The sequence below is a fragment of the Streptopelia decaocto genome, assembly GCF_964273445.1.
Source record: "Streptopelia decaocto genome assembly, chromosome: 10".
NCBI lineage: Eukaryota > Metazoa > Chordata > Aves > Columbiformes > Columbidae > Streptopelia > Streptopelia decaocto.
In genome coordinates, this window is record NC_138665.1 from 16,488,931 (window position 1) to 16,511,502 (window position 22,572).

General features: G+C 41.6%; 1 protein-coding gene across 1 annotated transcript in view; it reads right to left on the reverse strand.

The window, feature by feature from the left end:
* Window positions 1-9,174, reverse strand: part of AFF2 (ALF transcription elongation factor 2) — a 333,326-nt gene extending 324,152 nt beyond the window's left edge. Inside the window, exon 1 of the mRNA XM_082062239.1 lies at window positions 8,946-9,174. Coding sequence (XP_081918365.1) covers window positions 8,946-8,992 — 47 coding nt within the window. The 5' untranslated portion in view covers window positions 8,993-9,174. The remainder of the gene's footprint in view (window positions 1-8,945) is intronic.
* Between the last annotated feature and the right edge of the window lie 13,398 nt (window positions 9,175-22,572).

The window sequence follows — 22,572 nt, forward strand, 5'->3', positions numbered from 1 at the left end:
ATCAACATTGCTTGAAAGGTCTGTGGCCAGAAGTATCTCCCTTTTTTTTTTTTTTTTTTTAAACATGCATCTGATGTCATCAGCAGAAAAATATCATCCAACACAGGGTCTCAATGCATAAGCTATGACACAGACAATCTGCATCAACACTGCTCCTCTCTTAGGTAATGCAGTACAAGAAAGACAGTTAAGGATCATATAGCTAGAGTGAAGTTCAGAGTAGAGAAAATGTCCAAAACAACTCCCAGCTGACCCCCAGGAAGATAAAAAAGTGAACAAACACCAGATAAAGGCAGCTACACAGCTGGCCCTTCTCTCTCATGCTGTCCACTTGAACAAAAATAAAGGGCAAATTACCAAAGATGTAAATAGCATTACCTCACTTGGACAGAAGCAAAGTGACTTTACGAAGGCAGTAAAGCAGCTAGTGACAGAGCTGGTAAGAGAATCCATGTTCTGTTCCTAAATATATATTCACATTGGTTTAGCAAACTCTAAAAATATGACAAAATCTCTGCCAAGTATTACCAAAAAAGCAAGGCAACTTGCTCCTTCTCCAAGCAACCGCTACCCTCAGCCTCTGGCCAATGCCTCAGTGCCTTCACCTATCCCTCTTCAAAGGCTTGGTGAAGACAAATGGGTCTTCCAATGTGCAACGAAGCATTAAGCCATGAAAATCAAAGGGCTGCTTTTTGAGTAAATATGAGCTCCAAAGCCATTGTCCTCTCCCACAGAGGAGAGCTATGAAAATGCTTACCATAGCATATGCACTGTATTCTTTACAGCTCTGCCTCCCTGCTGACCACCAGCCCCAGGGCTCAGTCCGCTTCTCATTACAATCGGCTTCACCACACCCACTGACTTGTATTGGAGTTCTTTCAGGGACCCTAACTAATGAGTTTTTAAACACTTGTAGACAGAGAAGATAATTCCTCATCATTATTCTTCATAGGAAACACCAGGAAGAATGTCATTCCATTGTTCTACAGGAAAAAAACTAGAAGAAAAATCACCCCCACATTCAAAAGAGCAGCCCAAAGCTTTTATACAAGAATTGGCTACCCCAGGCTATGGGTGTCTCACCTGAGAATTCAGGACAGGGACCTAAAAAAAGTGTGCAACATTCTGAAAATAAGCCCCCTGATATCATGTCTCACTCTGGCCTCTATGCAGACAGAGATCCATAATCAACAAGCAGATATTTTCCCAAGCCTTGAATGCTACATTCTCAAATATAAGCATGGCTACTGACAGCAGCATAGAAACAGACTCACCTAAGCACTGGATTACTGCAGGATCTTAGTTTACCCAATGACATGAGACTAAAATAAGCGGGGACTGGCAACCTTAACAACATTCTGTATTTCCCGATTTTATATTTCAAGCTTTGCATTTGCTTTCTCTACTGACTATTATCTGCTTTCTTCCTCACAAATGAAATCTTCACCTAAACCCATGATACAGTAAAGGATGAAAAAAGAACAAGTAGACCTACATAATGGATTGGTACCCTCAGACCTAAAAATATTTTAAATTAAAAACATTCCATTTTGAAGCCACCTTCTCAGCACGGATCCCAAGCCACAAAGTACTGCTCTGTTTTCACCAACTCTTACTTTCAGGTGTCTATCGCTTTGTAGGATGCAGATACTGTCATCTATCATAATGTACTGCACTTGAAGGACCAAACAGAAAACTTTTAAAACATGGCTGAATCCTGACAATAGTCCATGCAAAGTGACATAAGGAAAAAGCACTAGTCTCAGCAGAAAGACATCTGCAGGTCTGAGTCCCATGCACTGGAAGCAGTGTAGAGCTATAGAAATTACTTATTTCACAACACCATGTACACCCACAGCAATTAAAAAAAATAGCTAATTATGATACTTGTCAAAGGAACAACTGAGTAATTTTTAACTTGGTGCTCCATCTTATTTTTTTCTTTATTGGTTTTTAATACCCCATCCCTCTAAAAGCATATAAGTATGAACAGGCTATTCATGTCTTACTGTAACTGGTAGGATCATGCAGCATCTGAAGCAGGAATCTGAATTGCTGACTAGAGCTCCTCACAAAACAAGACTTACGCATTGTACACAGTAAATGGCATTCCTCCATTCTCTCTGTCACCTACAATGAAAATCAGCTTCCGGTTGTGGTATCGCCTCCAACTCTCTTTAATCTCACCATCTCACATCACCTGGAACAGGGACTCATCAATAGTCTCCAGTAAAAGGACACAGATTTACTGCTGAGGTCACAAAAAGAAGTTCCCCAACTCAGAATTTCCTTCTCTTGGTGGCTTGATTTGAACACATTCATAAACTCTCATTAAATGTTAGATAAAGCTTTACAAAAGAGACTACCAACTAGACCTTTGTTTAACAGTTGTAGTAATTTATGGTGTGGATCTGCACTGTACAAGTTGAAAAACAGCCTCTTCGTGATAAAACAGTTTGTAACAGCCGAGACGTTAACTGCAGGAAGTTTTGGGTTATTCCCTTACCTCAGCTCTCTAGTTCCATATTATTTTTTCAGCACTACAAGCCCAACCTTGTAAATCCATCGGCCTGACTGCACTCAACAGCAGTCTTGTTGAAATTAAGGAGAAAATTGCAATTCTTTTCAAGTTTCTGCAAGACCAGGCTCCCATACAGAGTTTTTGAAGACAAACCACCCAGCTCATTCCCCAAAATCTTCACTCACAAACACAGACTGAATATCACACATCCTCTGTGAGAGTCTTTAGTCAACTGTCTCATTAGAAGTTATTCAAAATAGAGCTTAAAAGCTATTGACATGCATGTTGCTGTTCTTTTTCTCTTTTTTTTTTATCTCTAGAGTCCTTCATTAGTAAGTAGTAACATACCTTCTGACCTCTGACCAGAGCTATTAGAACAATTAAAACAAATATTTTGATTGCAAAGCATCAATATAGAACATTCAGTAACAATAAAAGGATGAAAGAGCTGTCTTTTTGAGTCACTGTTGTTACTTCCTGACTACGTTATATTATGAGTGGTCTGGAAGGTTATACTAACTTGACATGTTACTGGATTTACTATCTTCTTTTTCAATGCTTAAGAAAGAATTTGTAATATTGCAAAACCCAGAGTTGTGGCACAGTTTCAGTTTTCAGTGATAATAGATGTTTGATGGCTCCATAAAAATCTATTCTGTTAACTGCAACCAAGAGAAAATATTTCCTCTCTACTTTTTCTTTTCTTTCTTCTCAAAAGAAAGGCAGTAAATTTGAATTAGACATGTTCAGAACTGGGCTCTGTGGAGTTTTTCCACATGCAGAGTATTAGGTGTGTGCAAAGTGCCTTGCTGATCCTTGTCATTGGAAAATTGCTCCACATTTCATGAATCCAACTTTTGGGCAAAACAAGGTCAAATCCAGTACTCTCTGAAGTCAATTGGGAGCATCTCAATGTCACTGGCTACTGGCTCAGGCCAAAGCTGAAGGAAGGCATGGGTACTTTATGCTATTCATTGACTATATGCATTTAACAAGCATCCAGGAGCCAAATCCTTCAAGTCCTCTACATGAAGAAATTCTCTAACCTCAAACTAAAGGTACCAGGGAAATACAGGATGAGGTCTATTTGTTTAGATGCTTATTCCACATACTTCATGGGTTCATTGTAAAAAAAAGTTTCCTAGAATTCTTCTGCCTATTGACCCTGCTATATTAAGGCCCTCGTGCTTTTTTCTAAGTCTTAAAGCCAATTTTGTCCCATCTTGCATGACAAGAATTTTGCTCGACTCGGATAAAAATGGAATTTGGGCCTCATAACACAAAAAAGCATTACAACACTCCTTCCACAAAGCTGTTTGAGTCCTATGAAGCTCAAAAAGACCAGCAGTGTCCACTCATATAATCAGAGATCATTTAGTAGATTTAACTTAACGCTTCACAGAACGTTACATATTCCCCTTGGATTATTTGGTTAAATTCCAGGTTGCAGTGACAGACAAACAAAAGACAGACAAAAGAAATAATTCTGCTTGACTGAAGGACCTGCATCATAACACAATATTTTACTCAAAAAGAAAATCCTATGCAATATAACGGGCATTCACGTACAACGTGCTTAAATGCTCTGAAGTTCTGCCTGGCTTCAGAATAGCTGAACAGGATCTGAAGCATCTACTCTCCATCCCAATTCATATATTTTAAAAGTCATTAAATTCTTGAATGAATCATTAGGAAAACAATTCAAATGCTGTTAAACTGAGTGTAATTTTGCCTCATAGGATATATGTGAGCTTAATGTTTGCAAACGGCCAAATTCTTTTAAGATTTATACTCCATGGAGTTCAATATCAACCAGGGAAGATTTACTAAATCAGGATGTATTTCAAGTACAGGTTTTGGCCCAAGACTATTTTAGGTCTTTCTCAGCTGCTTGTTTTGACAGCATCTAATCCCCTCACCCGCCCACCAGCAGCCACACAATCTATCCATTTACACTTTCAAAGCAAATTGAAAATGAAACGTTTTCAAATAATTACTCGGGGATGTCTGTAATACAAATCCAAAAAGTAACTGGAGTTCAACTGTAACATGAAGAAGAAAGGGAGGGGGAGAAAAGCCTTACAGAAATCCACTCAAAATGTGACTTCCTCATATACAAATACTCCCACCATCAGCCAAAAAACAAAAATCTAATTCCCCAAGATGCTATTTACTCTATTTCGCACATTCCCATCAGAATCACAACACTGCTTCCACGTTCAGAAGACCTTTCCTTTAGCTATTACAGACTCTGGTGAAAGAACAGCAACTGAGAAGGTCTTCTGCAGAGGCACAAGGCAAAGAGGGAAGGAGGAAGGTGGGTGATGGAAGGGAAATACCCAAGGCTGGAACTGAAACAGTTCACCTTTGTCTGGAGAGCAGGGTCACCCCCTCCACACTGAGGACCACATTGAAAGTACACGCGGCTGCGGGATGTTTTTGCATTCGTACAGGAGAGGAACCTGGCCCACAGATGGCCCGTTCTCAGCTTTGTCAGCCACAAACAGACCTTTGAACTTTCTATTTATAAAACAGTTTAGTGAGTTTAAGCCTCTTCCTGTATAACTGGCAGTTTGCTGGTTTTGCTGTAATTAGGCTACTGGTGATACGTAATATAAAAAGAGACAAAAAAAAGAAAACCACACATGAGACTTGTTTCTCTGCTGTGAATCTCCCCCATCACAACCACTCAGCTACAGTGATATTCTTACCTGCTGATCTTATTGCCCTTGGCCAGGCTTTATTTTATATACCTCAACATGTGTTTTCCCACCAACTACTTTCTCCACTTCTACGTCTTTAAAGACTGGAGGACTTAAAAAATATTAATACCAATGAGAGTAGATATAACATAAAGCATGAATCTCTCTGCTTTTTTTTTGTGTTAGTGAGGAGATATATATTCTGCAGTGCCTGGGTTTTTGTTGGGTTTTGTTGTTTCCTAGCTGCTGATTAATGGCACCACCTTACTCTGCAAGCAGGTTCAAATCCAGCCACATGGTCCCAGGACACTTCAAGATTTCATTTACTTGGTTACCACAGACAAGCGTGGAAAGTGATTTAAAAGATGAAATTTGATTTTTAACAGCAAGTGGTCCCCTTGGTGCACACAGGCACTCAAGCTTTTCATTATATCCATCTCCCTTTTTTTCTCCCTCATAGAATGGCTCATATGAAATGCAAGCCCAGGTGAATGTGTCTTATTAATCCAGGAATCATAGCAGACTTTGGCCCTTTCACAGCAGCCAGAGTTCTGATACATTTAAATTGTTTGGTTTTTTTTTTTTTTTTTTCAGCTTTTCAAATCTGGCAAAACATCTGCTGGGATATTTGTGGCCTTCTTCTACACATTTTACCCAAATGTTAACAAAAAAACCCACACCAGCCTTTGGCTACCATGCCAACCACATTCTTGATGAAGGTTCAATGAAACACCTCGTTCTTACACTACTGTGATCTCTCCTAATATGGGAAACCAAAGGGCTGATTCTGCAGCTGGTAACAACACAAAGCCCCAACTAATCATCCTGGATGCCAGGAGAGAATTTAACAACACATGTAGCCACAATGCACGCTCTAACTTTGACAGTTCTTGACAAAATAAGTTTCAAGAAGTGACACAAAGATGCAGCCCTGCTGGAGGGAGGGAAAAACGACACACACACACACGCATCCCAAAACACAAAACACAAAGAAAAAAACAAACACAAACAAACCAACCAACCAACCAAAAACAACAAACAAACGAAAACACTCTGTATTTTTTAGCCAAAAAGTTTTGGGGAGTCATTTCTATGCATTGCAATTATATCAGGAAAGTGTTACCTTTATACCTTTCCATTGGGGGGGAAACCACAACTTTGCTCAATCAATACATATTTTTATGTATATTTCTCAGGCAAACTATGTTTCTGTTGTACTTTGCATATAGATAATACATACAAACACCCACACACACACCCTATAGGCCTGAGCTTGCCTTCTTGGCGATTGCAGCACAGATTAGCAGAAGTTTGGGGTTTGCAAGGAATGCAGAAGAGGGTCTCTAATTGCCTTATAAATGCTTGTGAAACACATTTTACAAAGGGCAGCTTACAGGCAGACTGAAGGAGGACAGTTTCAAACTAAGAAGCAGCAATTCACACATCATTACATATACATACTTGGAAATATTACAAAGTAACGATACAATATTTGATACACAGACAGAAATAATTAATCTTGATGAGTGAGCACGCATATTTCTGGGTGCGTAGAGATGACGCATGTATAACTTATTTACATCTATACACATGCACATGTTTATGGATAGATGAGCTAAATTCATCTCTCCTTAAGCAATGCAACTACTTGTCAGAGACAGAAGTCTTTACATGTACAATAAAATAGATGTAATGTTTGTGTATACATGTAGATTATGTACCTACATGTTATCCAGGTGTGCAAATGCATATGCTAATTGGATTATTAAAAGCTAAATCCAACTTGATCTCCACAATAAATAATTCTGTGAGAATGCCTACAGCATATAGAGTTTCTGTAGATATCAAACACTTTGAAACAGTCAAAATAAAAATATTCTTTCCTCATGGGCACTAAAAACAATAAATTTCATTGAACAAAAGAAACCAAGTGAAATTTCTAGCACAAGTAGGAATATGTTAATATTTTATGGAAAAACAGATGCACAAGAGTTCCCTTCATTCTGATGCTCATCTCTAAATCCACATAAAACCACAGCCAAATGAAAGTAAGTTATTAAGCAAACATTAAAACTCAATACCTATAATGTGCTTAGTATTTGAACTACGCCCACATATTGGGTTGTAACAGCTTCTATTAAATTAATGATGTTACCCACACTATAAATTAGGCAAATTGTATGCAAATATTACTTGAGTAGTAATACGGTGGTTATCAGTTGTCTACAAAATAAATTAGTGTAGCAGAGTAAAGATAGTGTGGTAGAAGCATAATATTTAATTGAGCACTAATTTTATTGCGATTATTACTTTTAAATAACAACAGCATGGTTATTCAAAGATATAATACGATGGTTTATGCAGAGCTGATAAAACACGCACACGATCCACAACGCCTGCTTACAGATTAATATTGATATAGTGTAATTTATGGTTCCAAGGATTTACTCCAAATTGCTGTAAAACAGAATGGGACAGGTATTTGGTTCTGATTATCTTGGATTTGCAACCCCGGCTGTTAGAATGTGTTTGTCAAAATGATAGTTATTAACTAAATGTATGATCTTTTTCCTAGACATACCTTTATATTATCAACAAAGTAAAGTAAACCCTCTGCAAAACATGAGGTCCAAATGCACATGCATACACACATATAATCTATGTGACATTTAGAGATTGGGATCACAAAATACAGTATTTTTTAGTCTCTTTCTTTCTTGGCAAACTGCACTCCAGCCTAAAATTATTTAACAAAGCAGAAAGCAACCACTGAATTTCACCATGGATAGTTAAAGAATTATAACTATATTTGCTAAATTGAAAAGTAAAGAACCAATAAAAACAGTCAAAGAATACACATAATCTCATAAACCAGCCGGGAAGTGACTGAATACCTACCCAAATTCTAACTTTCCCAGCTACTTGTCACTCATCGAAAATTCCTTAACATTCACTTTGGTAACAAGTTTACAAAACACTTAAACAGATGCACTGACCTTTTCAAGATGTGCACTATTTGCAGAGCAATATAAACCTAAAATCCCACTCTTAAAAATAAATAAATAAAAAGAAAAGAAACAGACAGAAGAAAAAAAAAAAAGAGGGGACCTGTTATAACATCACGGGAACTGACCCTCTCACTTCCCAAACTAACTTCAATAACGCTTGAACCAGAATGGGAAACCAGCAAAAACAGCAACAGAAACCCCCACACTGGACAGGGCTACACTCGAACTGTGCCACACTGCAAAACTACAGTTGCGTTTCTCCCCGAGAAGGGAATATTGTCACTGACAGCCGTGAACACAACGTTAGCAAAGCCGCGATCCCGGGGAAAACATCGCCTACTGCACACCGCTTCCCTTGCTCGGGGATGGGGTTTGCTGTTGCTATTTCAGCCGTCACCCCGGCACATTTCAGCGCTCTCCCTGCTGTTCCTCCCCCTCCGGCCAACTTGGCCCCCGCAGCCGGCGGACCGCGAGGTGCTCCCCGCCCGCCGGAGCCGGCGGCGCTGCCGCGGAGCGTGGCCGGCCCGGCTGCCCCGACGCGGCTCCCCGCGGACACGCTCCCCGGCGGGCACCAGGCGCTTCTTCCCTCCACAAAGGCTAAAGCACCGGGAGAGCGAGCAGGGAGGAAAGGAAGGAGGCAGCCGTTAGAAGGAGAGGGATGGAGAGGCAGGGGAAGAAAAAAAAAATAAAACAAAAACACCCAAGAAAACCTACCACTGCTGCTCTAAGTCCCAGTCCCTGAAAAAGTCGAATAGGTCCATAACGATCTGGTGGGGAGACTCAGAGAAGTGGTGCCCCCGCCCCGCGCCGAGCCGAGAAGAGCCGAGCCGAGCCGGCGCGGCTAAAGCTGCCCGGCCGGCATGAGCAGCCGCGCCGCGGGGAGCGGCGGCCGCCGCGGGGCTGCGCGGAGCCGCCCGGGGCTCGCGGAGCGCCGCCGCCGCCGCCCGCTCCGGCCGCCGCCAGCAGCGCGGCGCGGCTGCTGCCTGGCTGGGAGAGGCGGGCACGGCGGCGGCGGCGGCCCCGGCGCACGCACACACACACACTCGCACACAGACACACACACCGCGAGGGGAGGAGCCGGGGCGGCCCGAAGCCGCGGCATGGAGCCGGCGTGCACCGCCGGGATCTGGCGGAGCCTCGCAGCCCACCCGCCCCCCCCACCCCGGTACTGGGGGTGCGCGGGGAAGTTTTGCGGAAAAGGAGAAACGGGGGGCACCGGGGGGAGCGGCGCGGCTTCGCGCCTCGGGGTGGTGGGAGAGCGCCCTGGCTGGGCTCGGGGAGGGGGGGAAGAAGTGGGAGTAGGGGGGGGAAAAAAAACAAAATAGGCACCTATAATTGAGTTGCCAAAGGCAGCTCCTCTGAGGAAAGAAACCTGGTTCCCACAGACAAGAGGTGGTACAGACACGGCACGGACAGCGCTCTGGGTCAGCCCTAGTGGGGAGATGCACGATGCAGGATAAGAGGGCAGAGGAAAGCACAGGCCCAGGCAGCCCCGGGGGGGCTGAACAAGAAGGATGCTCCCCAGTGCTCCTGGGCTTTTGCTCCAGCTGAGCAGCTTCTCCACACCAGCTGGGATGCCTGCCCTTCCCCTGCACCGTGCTTCATGAGCAGCGGGAAGTGGCGCAGCTCACCTGCAGGCACCAGGCAGGACAGGGGCATGCTGAAGCGCTCCCTCACCCACACCAGCGAGAGCCCAAGCACAAGTTCCAGGCTGCCCACACACACGACAGAAGGGAAAGGGAGTCAGCTGCATCCACCATCCCCTAAATCAAATTATTTTCTAGCCGGGCTCACGCACCCCACTGCCTTATAAACAGTAACTACTAGTATCTTATGATTTTCCATAACCATTTTATAAATATAAAATATCAAATACACATACACGCTGAGCAAACAAGTTGCAAAGACAATACCAAAGCTGTGTTCATTTTGGCTCTGGTTTTCCACAGGATCTGAACTTGCCTGTGTGCCCGTAAGGCTTGAGGACCTGGCAAAGTTTGAAATGACCCTTGCTTTGGTGGGGTCCCTTCTCTACAGCCATGCCCCAGGCCCAGGAGGTCCAACCAGCCAGTCACATCAGCCAGCTCCGTCATCACAGAGCAACAAACCCACCAACAGAACCATCTTTACAGGTTTCCTGAGAATTACAAGACAAATCCAAGGTTACAAAGCACATCATTGGCAAAGCAGCCAATGTAATCCATATTTGACTTCCTAACGAGTACACAATTGCTTTGTAAGCTTCAAAAATATTGCTGAGGAAAAGCTGTGGAACTGCTACCAGTGGAAGTCAAACATGCCAGACTTGGGCTTCACTGCAAGATTCGTGTTTGCATCGTGTGTCTTGGGGGCCGCCAAAAGGGAGGGAGCTCAGGCAAGGCTGTGCTGCTGACAGTCTGCACTTGCACCCATCCAAACCCAAAGCACAGCTCCTCTCCCCACTGCGGGTAGGCAGCTGTATGCAGCATTTCCTTTCTAGCATCTCTTTTTCTCCACAAACAGACTGAAACACACTGTTTTGGGTCTTGAGCTTTCAAATATGAGTCAGGCCCCTCTCTCTACCGTTTCTTATTTAAGCGTTGGCATTAGTTTTAAAAGCTTCATTCAAAATCATGATTTGTGGCCAATACTTTGAACCAACATGGGAGGTGGGGTCACACTCTTCAAACTTTCCTCCAGAAACAGGTACAGTGCGTTGGGTTTTTTTTTGAAAATACTATTAATAAAAGCAAAAGCCTACTCTGTCACCTCATCACTTACAACTGATAACTCACATTTTTGATCTATTGAGCCTGAGCCATTAAACTGAACTAAGCAACTTACTAGATGCATTATGCACTGCAACTTGCAGGATTTGGCAGTTCCGCTCCCCCTGTTTTTGGAGAGAGGTCTGGTAGCTGCCAGCCTGCCACACCTGTGCCAAAAGGGCCAGACACAGCAGTTGCTCTTACCCAGCAGAAAGCAAAAACACTTTATAGGTATTAGTGCCTTCACTTTCTTACAGTAAACCCTTTTCAGTTCTTCAGAAACTAACAAAAGCTGCACAGAATAGTTTCTTGAAAGCCTTTCAGAGCTCATTCTAGCAAAGGTAAAGGCTGGGAGGTGCTGCACAAGCAAGCAAACATGCTCTTCCCATGAAGGGCAACAGTAGAGATAATCCTTCTCCTCAGAGGCTACATTCAGCATCTGGAACTCCTCAAACACTCCATGCTCTCAGCTGCACAAGAAAGTTTGTGCATGAACTGGCTTTTTGCGGTCAGGTTTCAAACCGCCCAAGAACATGCCTGAGTGCCACCACTGCAGACACCCAGCCAAGGCTTATTCAGTGTCCAACACCGGCCATGCTGTCTGCTGCCACCGGGGCTGGTGGGAGGGTGTGCTCCCCAGCCCTCCCCGGGGACACCGCACGCTCTGCTGCCAGCAGCCACGCTTGGCCCCACACAACCTCGATGCGCACCAGCTGGAGCAAGAGCTGGCCGAGCTCCCTGCCTGCTCACCGCAGCCACGGGCTACAGGAGCAAAGGGCTGTGGGCAGCGTGTTGGGGCAGTATGTGCTCCCGTGGTGTGTGGCCACCTGCAGCGGGGAGCAAACAGCCTCTGTGAACTGCCTGCTCAGGGGCAAGCACAAGCATGAGGCTGTGGCAGCTCCAGCTTCAAATAGCAAAGGGTTCATTTAACTGAACTGCCAGGAATAGAAAGTTCAACCAGCCCCAGCGTGACCTCTTTTACAGTTACAGTGGAAAATGCAGCTGTGGTTCCCAGCACCTGCAGCGGTTCAGGACAAGGACAGTAAGATCAGCAAGACCTCCCAGCCCCATTCGCAACCACCTGGCCCCACAGTCTGCTGTGAAGGGGAATGATGGTTCAGCACAGGTCAGGCTCCAGTTTTGCCATGGAGACTGCAGGCTACGAGTCCTCCTGCCATTTCACCTGCCCCTGCCCTGCCCTGTCCTGCTCTACAAACCCAGAGGTGGCTTTTTGGCAAGATGCTCCTGGTGAGTGGCTTTGGCAGTTGTCTCTGTTTAGGTTGTAGGAGCAGGCTGCCTGCCAGGGCATGTTTCTGATGGAGGCACAAGTGCCTGGCCCTCTTGGGCAGCTGCTGCTGCTGTGGTCAAGACTGAGCAGCCATGGGTGGAAGCACAGGGCTGAAAACAGTGTACAGCGAAGGGAGATGCTGAGGTTGCACCAGAGCAGTCTGGTTCCCCACTTGCTCCTCCAGGTTCAGCAGTGAACAGCACGATACAGAGTTTGAAGCTGGGAAGGGGCACCCCAGCCTCATCCTTTCTCTTTCGAACCTGCATATGTCCCACGCTAACCTCGCTGCCCAAAGGCTTTACACATATGTGTGGTATACTCAAAGAGAGATAAAAACACAGTGAAGAAGACATGGAGAAGCTGTAATGAGGACCTGCTCAGTGCTCTGCTCCAAAGGCAGGGCTCAGTAGCCATGTTGCAGCTGCCATGAGCCACCCCCTTGTCCATATTCCTGGAGGAGAAGTGGCAGGACTGTGACCATGGTAGGCTGGGCAAGAGAGATTGAGGCCAGCGGTCCACAGCCACAGAGGCAAAAGGTAACTGAACTGCAACCCTTGCGAGACAGCATGGAAACCTCTTCATCTGAGAATACTCCATTTGATCCACAGAAAACCCTATTTTTCCACAAAACAACAAGAATGAAATCACAGTTTTCTATCCAGAAAATGCTAATGGAAAATTTGTGCCCAGCTATGCTTTTGAATACAGATTGGAGATATTTGGATTTCTGAGGAAAGGAAGGTCAAGTCATTTTCACAGTGTGAAAAATGAAGCTAACAGAGTTCATATTTCTCTGTGAAGCAATGATTGATTTTTCTTTCTGTGTCTCATTCATACTGCACTAAACATGTATAGAGAACAAACTTATAACACCTTAGATAAAGCACACAGATTACATTAATACATTGAAAATTAAGTTAACATTAGCATCTCTTTGAAGGTAGCACAAGAACGTTTAAGCCCTACTCTGTGAGAACAGGCCATTGGCATGAGTGCATAAATCTTATGTATCCTGAAGCTGCTATACCAGAAGAAAAAAAACCATTAAGATGTGCATATATATAAGTAGAAAACCATCGTGTGCCATCACTATGGCTAAATTTCACAATTGGAAATAAATAACTATTTTAGTTACTGAAGTTAGGTTGTTACGCAGTTTCAAGTGTATATGTATAGGTAATCTTTATTTTCCTGCCATCTTAATTGCAATTATCCTCTCCACACTGCCTGACTGATTTATTTAACTGTGCAGAGCTATTCTCTTATTAGCATTACTGTTCTTATTTTATGAAACAATAATAACTTAATAAAATACTCACTTCTGAAAATATATTGACAAAGTCTTCATACTGTGAGAAGGGGGAACATTTTCATACCCTGCTGAATAAATCCTTCCTTCAATAAGTTTTTCTAGACTCTTTTAGGAAACATGGTATTTTGGTGTTTTTATTATATGAAAGTTCACAATGGCAAGCTCTTATGTATCACATGTTAACACATGCCAACAGATAGCTGCAGGGACACAGAGTTTCATCCTGCTCTGCTCATTAAGGTGCACAGGGGATGTTAGAAGGTCCCACGATAGTCAGATGCAGATTGGTCACAGGGGATTTCAGCTCCCTCTTTTGGTACCTCCCTGTATGTTGACCACATCAGCAAAGGCCCAGGAATGCCATGCCAGTGGTAAGAAAGTGCTCCCTAATACATGATGCAAACTAACGCTTTCAAGAGATGCGCACAGATAACCCCAGCAATCATGTTAGAAATACTGCGGTGCTTAGAGTGCGACACTGTGTAACCCTACCTGACCGAGGGACAACTTCAACATGTTTTGCCACTGTCAGGAAAAAAAACGGCAAGAGGAAAAAAGGCACTAATAAAGAGATTGCTATTCATTGCTGCACTCTGCACGTTATCCAGGCAACTCTTAAAACACTGCCAGAATAGACTAAACTTTCAAAACTACCTAAGACAGACAAAGTGTTCAAAAGCTATGACAAAGCAACTTTTTAGAAACAAGTCATCAAAAAGATCTATTGGAAAACAGATGCAAATTAATTGTGAAAAGCAAGAAGGAGGGTTACACAGCTGGGAATTTGGAGAGCAGCAGTGGCCAAATGTACAAAGGCTCTATGACAAAAAAAAAAATAAAATCATGCCCAATTTAACTTTCAAATAGATGTTTCATTAATTAACTAGGATCATGATAATTTGATCCTTCTTTCCCATCGCCCCCCCTTTTTCCTTTCTTTTTTTTCTTCCTTTTTTATCTTTATGACCAATACTTTGTTTCGCAGGTTTTAAAGCACCTAGCTGTTGTCTTCTAAGATTTAAGGAAGAAAATTTTACATCATGCTTACCAACTAATTGTAAATGATGGGCTGAAGCGAGCAGCTAAGGATGCAGCCATGTGGTGCAATCCCTGCCTTTAACCAAGCCAATCTCTTCCAGCCTCAGCGTGGCTCTTACCCTCTCCTAGCCTGGCATGCAAAAGCAATCCCTGTAGAAGCTTTTTAACTGATTGCATGACCATATGTTCCTTATGAGTGGAACCAAAGCTAATACATAGCGTAAAACAAAACTACCATACCAACTTTGAAACACAAACACAGCCAGAAAATTGAAGTGCAAAAGCATGGTAAAAAGGCTTTTCACATCAAGTTTCCTTCTTTTTGCCATGTTGCTTTCAACAGACAAGCACTTTACAGCAATGATGTCTATATATAAGCTGCTGAAGTACTGTCTTGTCTTCAGTGATTTTTATGATGATATTCTCTAATGCACTTTGCAGAAACATAAGACTAGGAAAAGCCTCCTTTTTATGAAGGAAACAAAAAGAATAATATATGGCAGATAGGTGGAATATGGCACAGAGGTGGAATATTAGAAAAAAGTTGATCTCCTGTTCCCTTTCTCTTTCTCCCCTTTCTTCCATTATTCTGATAAGATCACTAATGTTCATCCCCTTCAACCTCAATTGTTTGGTGATTCTACGTTAGGAGAAAAACAACTTTCCTGTTTTCTACTAATGTTAGAGCACGGTATCTCAAACAAATACGTTAAGAGCGGGTCTTGTAGCTGTTTGGGATTAACTATAAGGAAGCAACATAATCCAAGCAACAGCTTGATTATTTGTCTAGATGTCCGATACCAAGCAAAGGAATTAAATGATAAATACAAAGTATTAAAAAGTGCAAATAACATCCACATATATGAAATATTTCATGTACACAATGAAGAGGTCAGAAGAAGCTGAAATTTATTTAAGATGAGAGTTTCCTAAGAGTAGGTTGATAAATACTGACAAAATGTTTCTTTTCTAGTAAAAAGCATGAATATATTATGTCAACTTAACTGCAGGATCTCTGTGTTTTCACAAATGCATACCCAGCTGAAGTTATCTGGGGTTTTTGTTTATAAATTCGACCAGTTTCACAGGATGTCAGAGTGTTTTACTGGTGCATGTGGTGGCCAACAGACTTGAGTCAGTAAACTTCTTCCTGGCTGCATGGTGAGAAAAACTAAAGCATCTGTTTTCCACAGGCAGTCACAGCCAGTCATCCAGACTCGCCATTAATGGACGGATCCTATAAACTTGTTACATCCTATGATGTTCGCTGTGATGTAACAAATGTTATGGTGTAGAATGTAGAGTACCAGCCCTTATATCCATTCTTCAGCAATCACAGAGCACTGAGTGAAAGTTAGTGGCTTTGGGTGTTCATACCACCCCCCAGCTTTTTACATGAAACAAAAGCCATCTCTGACTTTCAGAAAAAGGCCCATCTACAAGGCAATGATATAGAAACCTCCCCAATCAAACTCCATCCAAGCCCTGGAAGACTTGGTGAAACTGATATTCCATACAGAAACAGTGCTGGGTTTACAACATCTGAGATGGTCCACCAAAGGCCTTCGGGAGGTCTCGGAAAGGTTCTGCTGACAACCGTGCGATACCATCACCGCAATTTATTTTCATTCAAGAGATGAATGTCTATCATATTTATTTCATAAACTGAGAACTAGTATCCCAAACAAATAGCTAGAATGAGCATTATTCAGCCTTTTTCCTGGCAACCAGCTTAAACAACCATGTCTTGCTTTTCTGGGAAACCTGCCAGGTGAGCTTTGAAAGGATTGTAGCGTTGACGGCAAAGTCTAGAGGGTTCGCTCCATGCACTAACCAGAAGTCTGTTAAAATAATCAGGAGGAGGAGGCAGAGGCCTTCATCCCACACAGGAGAAGAGGGTCGAAACATAATGGCATTGCTAGGGGGAAACTGAGAGGGCTGTGAAGCTCACTGGAGCATAGACTTTTAACATGTGTTTGTACAGCTCTAGCATCAAGGCACCCCAAAGTCTTTAAAAGTGGTTAAATGACTTACGCTCTTATAAACCTGTCTCCAAAAGTGAGTAGTGTAACTTCCATTAACTCCCATTATTGGACCTGGGTTGCAATCCCATTCCCACTTTCTTTTTTCCCTTATCCCCTGTGGAAAACTGCTGCCTTGTCCCTTAGCTCCTTCACTTGTCATTCTGCTGTTTACAGCAGAGAGTTTGACACTCCTGGTTTACAGTGACTGTGAAGTTGTCTCCATAGCTAGAAGAGGTGGGTGGTGCCAAATGATGTTATACCATTTTATGATATCACCACATTTACTAAACAAAGTTTTGAGGAAAAAAACAAATAACTGAAAAGAATTCTTAAATCAGATTTAATCCAATCCACATAATGAAGAGCTGCCAAGTGTAAAATTCGCTACCATGACTTACATACTGAACTGATTTATATGACCTGATTTATGAAAATGCATTTTAGAATGCCTTTCTGTCATTGTAGAGTACTAGTCCTATAACAGTCAGTAATCATCACCCTTCTGATAGCGTTAATGTGAATTTTCCTTTTATATAGTATAGGTTATTAGCTGTTTCATCCCTAAGGAAAACATTGATATTGACAAAGAGACAATTTCACTTTCTGAGAGAAAAAGCCACACTGGGCAAGGAGTTTAAAAGCAGAACAGTATTTATATAAACATAATGAGAAGATCACAGCTGTTCTCCTTGATGCCATTCTTCCATAAAGCAATGGAAACATAAGAAATTTAGCTGGACTATGCTAAAATAACTAAATATTGAAAGGAAACCTTACAGCCAGCTACACTGAGGGGACATCTGAAAAGCCTTTTGTCCACTCTGTTAGAAATAGAGACCTCTTTGTATATTATAGGTGACTAAAACCAAACAGTGCTTGTTACAGATAACAGTGCAAGCCTCTGTAAAGAGTTGCTCGACAGAAGAGTTGACCTAAGAAATCATGGACCCTTATGTTGAACAACATTCTGTTTTAATTTTAAAGGCCCAAAAATAACACTCAAGGCCAATAATGCAATTGGTGCAGTTGAAATATGGCATATTCATTAATACCTTTTTTTTTTTAAGGTAGAAGTACAATATTGCACAACTAAACCCAACTACAAGAATAAGTCACCAAGCCAGTGGTCATACTTGTGAATTAGTTTTAGGCACCTGCTAGACATTATGAAAAAAAGTAGTCAATCAGAAACAGAAGAGCAAACTACAGCCTAAGGCTATTGAAAATATAGAATGAAGTCTATCATCCCAATTGCAACCTTAAAACTGCACGACAGATCAGTTTTAGGAAGAAAAAAAAGTCAACTACTGATCAATGTAATCAAGCGACTGACTACTTGACTGAGAAAAAACTTGTGTCCTATGAATAGAGAGATTTCTTTTTGGATTACAGTGACAAATGCTTTCTGATCTAAGACCTGCATGCATTTATTGATGTTCATTCAACAAGCCTTAGAAGAGACAAAGATTTTCTTAAGTAGGTGCTTGAAATTGCATTGGCATTTTTACAGGAAAATGAAAACAGTTCCTTTGGTCCTGGCTTGTGCTTTTAAGAATATAATTTCAGGCATGAACATTTTAAAAATCATGGGAGGAGCCATTGGGAAGACTGTACGTAAAAGAAGCGCGATACAACAAGCAAAGTCAAGTAAATAAATAAAGCAAACTAAAGCATGCATGGGTCAGGACAGCTGCTATAGTTTTTCACAAGTTACTTAAAAATAATTATTTATTTTAGATGTTCTTTCTGATAGGAATACTTTACACCTCTCATGTTTCCTATAATTGCAAAGCCATGAAGTAGCCATGAACTACTGAGTACTACTGCCATTATGCAACATGAGAATAATTTTAGTGGTCTGCTCAGGCCTTCAATTTCTGAAATCTGGTTTTATCACATACATTTCCTGACAACTGGGTTCCATTTTCCTCATAAAGTATTTGAATATATTTTAGAATTAGTTATGTTAACCTGTACTTTGAGAGCAGCCACAGTATTAAATGATAGACACATATTAGAAGGAACAAGTTGGAGCCATCAAATCCTTTATACAACATTCTTGTAAAAAATTTAAACACTTTGAGATGTAGAAAACATACCAGTCCAGTGATATCTGTCATTACTCATTTTTCACATATTCAATGTGATTATTCATTACTCAAAAATGACATAGTTAAATGCTAAGTCTTGCTAAAATATTGATCATAATATGTAGGGGCATATAATTTATCTGAATCGAGTGAAATATGTTTTCTTCAGTGAGATGATGAAAGCTTGTCTCATTACAGCATTATTTCTACTGAAGTTTCCACCATTAGTTAGTTTAATGACTGTGTGAACACTTTAATTGAGAAGATCCCAGGGCAAGTTGCTCGTTCAAGACACATGGATGGGTTTATATTTGGAAACAAGAGAAATGCGCAGTCAGCTGTGTTCAGCCTGAGAGTGCCGGCAGAGAACCAGATACAAGGAAATACCCAGATCAGGAGGGGTAGGAGGAGCTGTAGGGGAAAAGGCCAGGTGTGACAAGCTAGGAGACATGGAAGGACAGAAGTTGCTGGTGAGAGTATTTGGGCTGATAATGTGTTATACAAACACCCGTTCACTTCAATTGTTCCCCCTTCTCCTTCCCCATCCCAAAAACAAACAAACAAAATCCACTGAGGCCAGTGGAAAACTACACTGACCTTTGAGAATCAAGCATAAGAAAAGGTAAACATTGCTATTACGAGCCTTGGATTCACTCTAAATATCTGCTTCACAAAGGAGAACAAATTAACCAACAACCTTCCATCATCCCTTACCTGCGCACAATTATTCCAATACATTCAAAATGACAGTAAAGCACTTTCTGGTATCTGCTATGTGTAGATGAGCTGAGTGAGCTACATGCGGATCTCTACCCCTTCAAGTGTTGCTCTGCTGTCCTACCTGAGGATGTGAGCTGGGTCTTTATCAGTGCTTTCATGAAGCTCTGTATCACTGTCAGTACAGTGACACCAAAGCCCTGATATAAAAATATTTTGTGGCTAATCTTGTCCTTGTTACTGACAAATTAAGGAAGGTGTTGCTACAGGAGACTATGCTCCCCCTGCATGAGTGGCGTAGAAGCAGGGTCATTCCCATTTGTACATGCACTTCTCTGAAAACACAGTAATCTAGCAGTAAAATGGACACAAGTTCTTAGTTAATCAGAAATATACGCTGAGGATGAAGAGAGACATTTTTAATTCTGATTCCCAGCTACTGAAACAGAAGCTGAGAAGGGTTTGAGTGATTTGCCTGAAGTCCTGTAGTTCTACATATTTTAGTCTCAATGTCAGATCCTAAGACTAAACTGTTAGCCCAGTCTCCTTTCAGTTGCTGCTGATAGGAGGAAACCCCACAGGATTTACGCTTTGAACACCCTCAGGTTACTTTGGAACACACAAGACATGGAAGTGGGGGATCTTACAGTGCAGTCTACCTTCATCAGTCATTTACTGGTCTTAACTGAGAGATTTTTAACTTGGGGCCACGTATCTTTGTCTTATAGTGTCCAGCCCCAGAGTCCTTGATCCTGGCTGTAACTTTTAGAGACCTGGAAGTACTAAACATGAGAACTAGTGTCTTTTGTAGCAACTGACCCATGGCACAGACAGCTGATTGGAAGCAAGTGAGTTACTGAAGCATACCTGTTTACTGCCACACACACATCACCAAAAAAGAGGTGCTTGGAAACACCATAAGGGAGCCAACAACTCAAACATCTCACATGTAATTTTGTGCTATACACATCGCAGATTGCGTTCTTCTTCTGAGGACTCTTACAGCACAGATATTATATGCAGGACCAAAGGTACAGTTGCCTTCAGCAAGTGATTACCCAGAGAAATGCAATGGGACTAACTGAGCAGGCCAGCAAGCTTTGACTCCTTTGCTGCCACATTGCATCCCTCATGAATAGAAATAACAGAAAAGCACAGCAGCTTACAAATATCATTTCTGTTAGCAAAAACTGAAAGATGACGAATCTCAATATTTCTGAGAATGCCAGTTTATTAGATGCATCCAAACGTGGAAAGCTTAAGCCTGGGAAATAAAAATAAATAAATACAAACAAACCCCACCATGGTAGGATTCATTCTAAACAATTTCACATTTTACATAAATAAAATGAAGTGTTTGACATAAACACTTCACAAGCAAGTTGATTTACATTATTTTCACTTTGTTTCTGATTATTGGAAATAAAAATATATAACCCTGCATTCATTTCTTACTTGTTCTGTAGCCCCTTTGCTGAACCTTTCTATGAAATCATATGCATGCAAGATCAAAACAGAGAGATGGGAAGTAAAATGTGCTTCATTATGGCAAGAACAGCTCATATCCTCCTTCACAACACAATTTATTAGTATCTAATAGAATTGTAATGTTTCTCATTCTACACTTTTACAGCTGCATCAAAATATTAAAGTGTGAATTGCAATTAAACTCACACAGTGCTCTTAGCATAATTTCCCTTGTATTAATACTTAGCAAACCAAGTTATTGGTGTAATATTACTCTTGATACTGGTTGTCATAAAGGGATAAAACCTCCAAATAATAATAAAGTATGTTTTACTGTAGAGAGGGTGGCAGTACAAAAAAACATTATGCTACTGGAGTTGTTAATTTCTGTGGAAGAGCATGGGGAAAGAAAGGCTTTTGACTCCTTAAATTCTAGTTTGCAGGTTAGTACACCAACTCATTTAATCTCCCGAAACAGGTAATTTACTTGCTTTCTGAAAGCACCCACATGCAAGGAAATGCTAGTGCACTCCAGGGATGATTCTAAGATGGATTTGCTCTCGTCACTCATAACTGTATGTGTTCTGCTAAGCTCTATTTTACATGTGCCTAAAATCTTTAAAGATTTTGGAGGGGAAAGAAAAATAGAGGGGCAATATTTGTTTTGAAAAACCTCAATTTATGAGTGTGTTATATACCTGACTGAAAAATTTTAAAGCAGAACGGCTAAACTACTACTTGCAAATGGCAAGAGGATTATTAACCAGGGACAGAACAATTTGCAGGTGTGATATCCTTATGTTATCCACCAGGAAGTTCAAAAGATACATATTGTATTTTCCAGCTGCTACATTTGCAGTTGCCTGTAGCTTTTTGTGGTTTATAGTTCAGAACTGAGGTCATGGAAGAAATGGAGAGGTTTAATGTTTGCTTATGGAGGGAAAAAACAACAAAGCAGCTGAATTAAATGCCATTAAGTGGACACAAGTTCAGTAGGATTGCCTGAGCTGGGTAGTTCTATAAGAGCATGTGAAAGTAGAACTTAAATGTTAGGGTTTATGTTGTTGCTGCTTCTTTTAAAAACTCATCAGGTAAAACTATTTCATACTCTAAGTGCTGACCCATAGTGTAATCAGAAATGGAGCTGCAGTGTGGATCAACATGTTTGACCAGATTTTACCTGGTTACTCAAGGGCTGGATGCAATGAAGACTTGGCCACGCAAGCAGCAACCAAAAGCCCAGTGAGCTTGTGCAGTCTGCCCTGTAAGTCGTGTCATGAAAACAAAAGACCATTTTATTAAGCCAATAAAGTCCCAGTCCCAGGGTGATGCTGAAGGAAGTTTTGAAAAATATTATCTTGACTTATTTTGGATAGGCTCATGGTTTTGCTAGCATGCAGTGTGTGTTGCTGATAAAGGACCCTCTTAGCTGTTGCCCTCTGTTTTGCAAAGTCACTTCTGTCAGTGGGGATTTCTCTCCTTTCCAGATGAGAAGTCACTTTGCACCAGGATTAAAGTCTGCTGGGTAGGGGACATGGTAAATCTGTGAATAAATCTCCAGATTCTGGTCCATGCACAGTACCACACAACATCATGGAGCAAAATATAAATAAAGGAAACCTTCCAAAGCTGCTGCAAGCTCCAGTGCCACCTGCCAT